Source organism: Phaethon lepturus, unplaced genomic scaffold (genome assembly GCF_000687285.1).
Source record: "Phaethon lepturus isolate BGI_N335 unplaced genomic scaffold, ASM68728v1 Scaffold55821, whole genome shotgun sequence".
Classification (NCBI taxonomy): domain Eukaryota; kingdom Metazoa; phylum Chordata; class Aves; order Phaethontiformes; family Phaethontidae; genus Phaethon; species Phaethon lepturus.
Genome location: NW_010516635.1, coordinates 1 through 3,866, shown reverse-complemented (window position 1 = coordinate 3,866; position 3,866 = coordinate 1). Strand labels below are relative to the sequence as shown.

Below are 3,866 nucleotides of genomic sequence, written 5' to 3'. Positions count from 1 at the left end.
GGGCAGGTCCCCGACACCAACTACATCTTCATGGTACGTGCATGCTGGGCCTGCCCCTCTCTCGGCGGATGGCTGGAAAACGAGTTTAAAGTTTAAATCCTGATACGTGCATTGCGTTTCAGACCTTGCCTGTGAGCGTTGTGTTTGCTTTTGCTGTTTGGTTACTATGTACAAGTTTTATTTTGCGGAGTAAAGTGCAAGTTACGTGGTGTAAAGTGACGCAGGAAGGGAGGAGCGCGGTGCCTGTCAAGCTGGGCAGCGTGAGGGGGTGCAGCAGCACCCTGCCTTAGTGAGGGCTGTCCTGAGGGTCCATCGGGTTGTGCGCCAGGGCGGCTCTGGATGAGCGGCCGCCAGTTCAAAGCTGAAACTCCGAGTGACCAAAGAACATGTTTACATAGATGCCAGCAGATCCCGGCTTCCCTTCAGCGTTAGGTTTCTTTATGCACTGCGAGAAATTTAGAATGGATGTATCACTTTGCATTTTTCCATTTGACTGCTTCTCCATTTACAAATATTTTTTTGACTTGCAGGGTGACTTTGTAGATAGAGGTTATTATAGTCTTGAGACTTTCACTTACCTTCTTGCACTAAAAGCTAAGTGGCCTGATCGTATCACACTGTTACGAGGCAATCATGAAAGCAGGCAGATAACACAAGTGTATGGATTTTATGGTAAGTCTTCATCCAAACGATTTCTGAATGGGGGCTAACATGTAACAAATGAGTACAGCATGTTTCCCTTGGTTTTCAATGCAGCACTACCCAGGGCTTTCCTGGGACTGGATGGGAAGTGGGCTCAGCAGAACTTGAATGTTGTCATTTGATAATGTGATCGTTGTGTTCATGAAGTAGAACGTGTTTTAGTCCAGATCTTGTTGCTCTTTTCGTCTAGCATCTGGGCTCTCTGTTTGTTTTTTGGTGCCACATTCAATTTTAGAGGCAGAGCATGTATTTATACAGAATGTGATTTGGTATCTTGTCATGAAGGATTCTGCACAAAGTCATGATATTACTGTAATTCCCCTTAAGTTTCAGTATAAGTAAAATTCAGTGTCACACACAGTTTGCTGTGGAAGTCATTTATTGTCAACAGTGAGCATGTGGGAAAATGCCACTGGCAAGAAATAAGCAGCAGAACAACTGTTTGAAAAACTGAGGGAATTAAATTGCTTGGAGACTTCTTTGTTGTTATGTGAGGCTTTGATAAAACCTGAGGAAATCCTGGAAAGTGTCTAACACCTGCCATAAAGAATAATGTCTGTAACATGCTTTCTTTTGGATAATATGTCAACCAGAGCAAGTACAAATGTTCACAGGTTGCTTAAGAAATGCCTGCCCATCAGGTTTATTGCCACGTTTGTGTACCTTTAAACAAAGCTACTGTCACTCCTGTTGGCAGTAAGAATATCTTCCGCTAGCCCTGGTCGCTTCACGCTTTCTGCCTCAGTTCTCCTGCATAAAATTTGCTAATTTAAGCACTTGGCTGGTCTAGTCAAGGGTCAGTTGCCAGCCAACTAGCCGTGGGAAGCAGTGACAGCATCACCAGCCGCGTTGCATGAGACCCTCTTTTCTCTGCACCGCCTGGTGTGTTGCTCAACAAGCAAAGACCAGAGGGTACCTCGGTCCCTCCCCACGGGTGGGCCTGGCCAGCAGTAGGATCAAGCCCTTCCCACTGCCTGCTTAGCAGTGCTCCTGATAGGGTTTTTATTATAGCTCTGACTTTGAGTTCTGCTGTGAGTGTTTGCTTCTAATCTTACTGTCTGAATGCCTTCTGATCCATTAAGAAGAAAAAAATTCTTTGTTTAACAGATGAGTGCCAAACCAAATATGGAAATGCTAATGCTTGGAGATACTGTACCAAAGTCTTTGACATGCTCACAATAGCAGCTGTAAGTGTAAACACCACATTACAAAAATACAAGTAGATTGTCTAAATGTGACTGCTAGAATTGGTGACCTTTAAGGGTCACACTGGTGGTGTTCTGGGATGGATTAAAATACTGAGTATTTTGCACGTGTCTTTTTTTTTCTCCAGTTAATAGATGAGCAAATTCTCTGTGTGCATGGTGGCCTCTCTCCAGACATCAAGACACTCGATCAAATTCGAACCATTGAACGTAATCAAGAAATTCCTCACAAAGGCGCCTTCTGTGACCTGGTTTGGTCTGATCCAGAAGATGTCGATACGTGGGCGATCAGTCCGCGAGGAGCAGGCTGGCTGTTTGGCGCAAAGGTGACGAATGAGGTAATGATGCTGTTGTATGCAACATAAAGTAATTGCAGGTATGAGATAAATCGAAGCGTTCAGCTCAATTTGATATTTACCCTAGCGGTGAATGGATTGACGGCACTGTGAGAGGATGGACTTTCCTTGTGAGACTGCTATAAGTCGTCGTGGTGGAGAAGGTTTGCTCGAGCCAGGTTGAAAAAATGAGCCATTTGAACTTAAAGAGTATCAATACAACGGCCAGATTTGATAATACTGATTTTGCGTTTAAAAAGTATGATGGTGGTGATACTAACCAATATCACTATGGTTTGTGTAGAATACTTTTCTAAGGATTTAGGAGAAAAAAAAGACCGTACCATTTTTCTTAACAATTCTTGACTTTAATTTTTGTTTGGAAAACAGTGAGCAGACTGCTCGGGGCTAACACTTGCTGACCTTCCCAGGCTTCTGAGCTAGCTGCATTATGAATGCCCGACTCATGCCGTGCGTTGTCTCTGTGGCCTTTCCGCAGCATGTTTGGGAAGGATCGAGCCTTGCGGACAGCACAGACTTGGGCATTGCAGCTGTCACCTGTATTTCACGGGTGTTTTTCACTGCTCAGGTCTTAAAACCCCAATATTTTTTTTTTTTAGCACACTGGGTGAAAAAGCTTCTCTTCAAGCCCTTCCCGGTGTGCAGGTGCAAGGGCTGTAGCAGGGAGAGGGCTGTTGTGGGGGCAGTGGCATGCAGCTGCTCAGAGAAAACTGACCTTCCTTTTTTCCTTTGCAGTTTGTTCACATCAACAACTTAAAACTCATCTGCAGAGCGCACCAGCTAGTTCATGAAGGCTATAAATTCATGTTTGATGAGAAATTGGTAACGGTATGGTCTGCTCCAAATTACTGCTACCGCTGTGGAAATATTGCATCAATCATGGTCTTTAAAGATGTAAATACAAGAGAACCAAAGTTATTCCGTGCAGTTCCAGATTCAGAACGTGTAATTCCTCCTAGAACAACCACACCGTATTTCCTCTGAGACCGTTCCCCGCCTGCTGTCTCCCTCTTCCCTTGTACTGTCCCTTTACAATATACTTTTTATTGAGCACTTTGCTGCTGAAATGCTGCCTCTTGCCTTTTTTATTTTTAAATTATCTAAATTTATTGTGTATTATGGTGTCTGTAGCAAGTTTCTTTTTCCCTACCCTAGATTAACTTCAGACTATTTGTACTATGTCCTTGAAATTTGTACTACTGCATGTGGTTCTTACGTTACTTCTGGGTTGAGATGAAACGTTTTCCTCTTAACAATCGTGAGACCCGGGAAGCGGCTCGGTCCCAGTGTGTAATTCCGCTTTTTGTTTGGTAAGTTTTAAGAAATTTCAGCAGCAAAGTTACTGCCTAGCGTGCACCATGGGCCTGTGAATGCCTTCTGTCGTGCACACGCGCGCGGTAGAACCGAGTCGTCCCTGTTAGAGCGTGTTTTAAGTGGACAAAAATAAAGTGGTCAGAAGGGCTGTCCCCTCCCCCCCCTTATTTTTTTTGTTTTCGTAGGATTCCAGTTAAAAGTGCACAAACCTGCTGCAGCGATTGAATTTGTACATTAAAATAATTGTTCTGATTTTTTCCAGATATCTTGTATTTTTAATAAAGCCATA

General features: G+C 43.7%; 1 protein-coding gene across 1 annotated transcript; it reads left to right on the top strand.

Annotated features, from left to right (window-relative positions):
* Positions 1-3: 3 nt before the first annotated feature.
* PPP6C (protein phosphatase 6, catalytic subunit) lies at positions 4-3,566 on the top strand (the record flags this gene model as incomplete). Its single annotated transcript, XM_010296103.1, has 5 exons — positions 4-33; positions 531-672; positions 1,810-1,889; positions 2,036-2,245; positions 2,999-3,566. Coding segments are annotated over 5 exons (711 nt in total), but the record flags the coding sequence as incomplete, so codon positions are not given.
* Between the last annotated feature and the right edge of the window lie 300 nt (positions 3,567-3,866).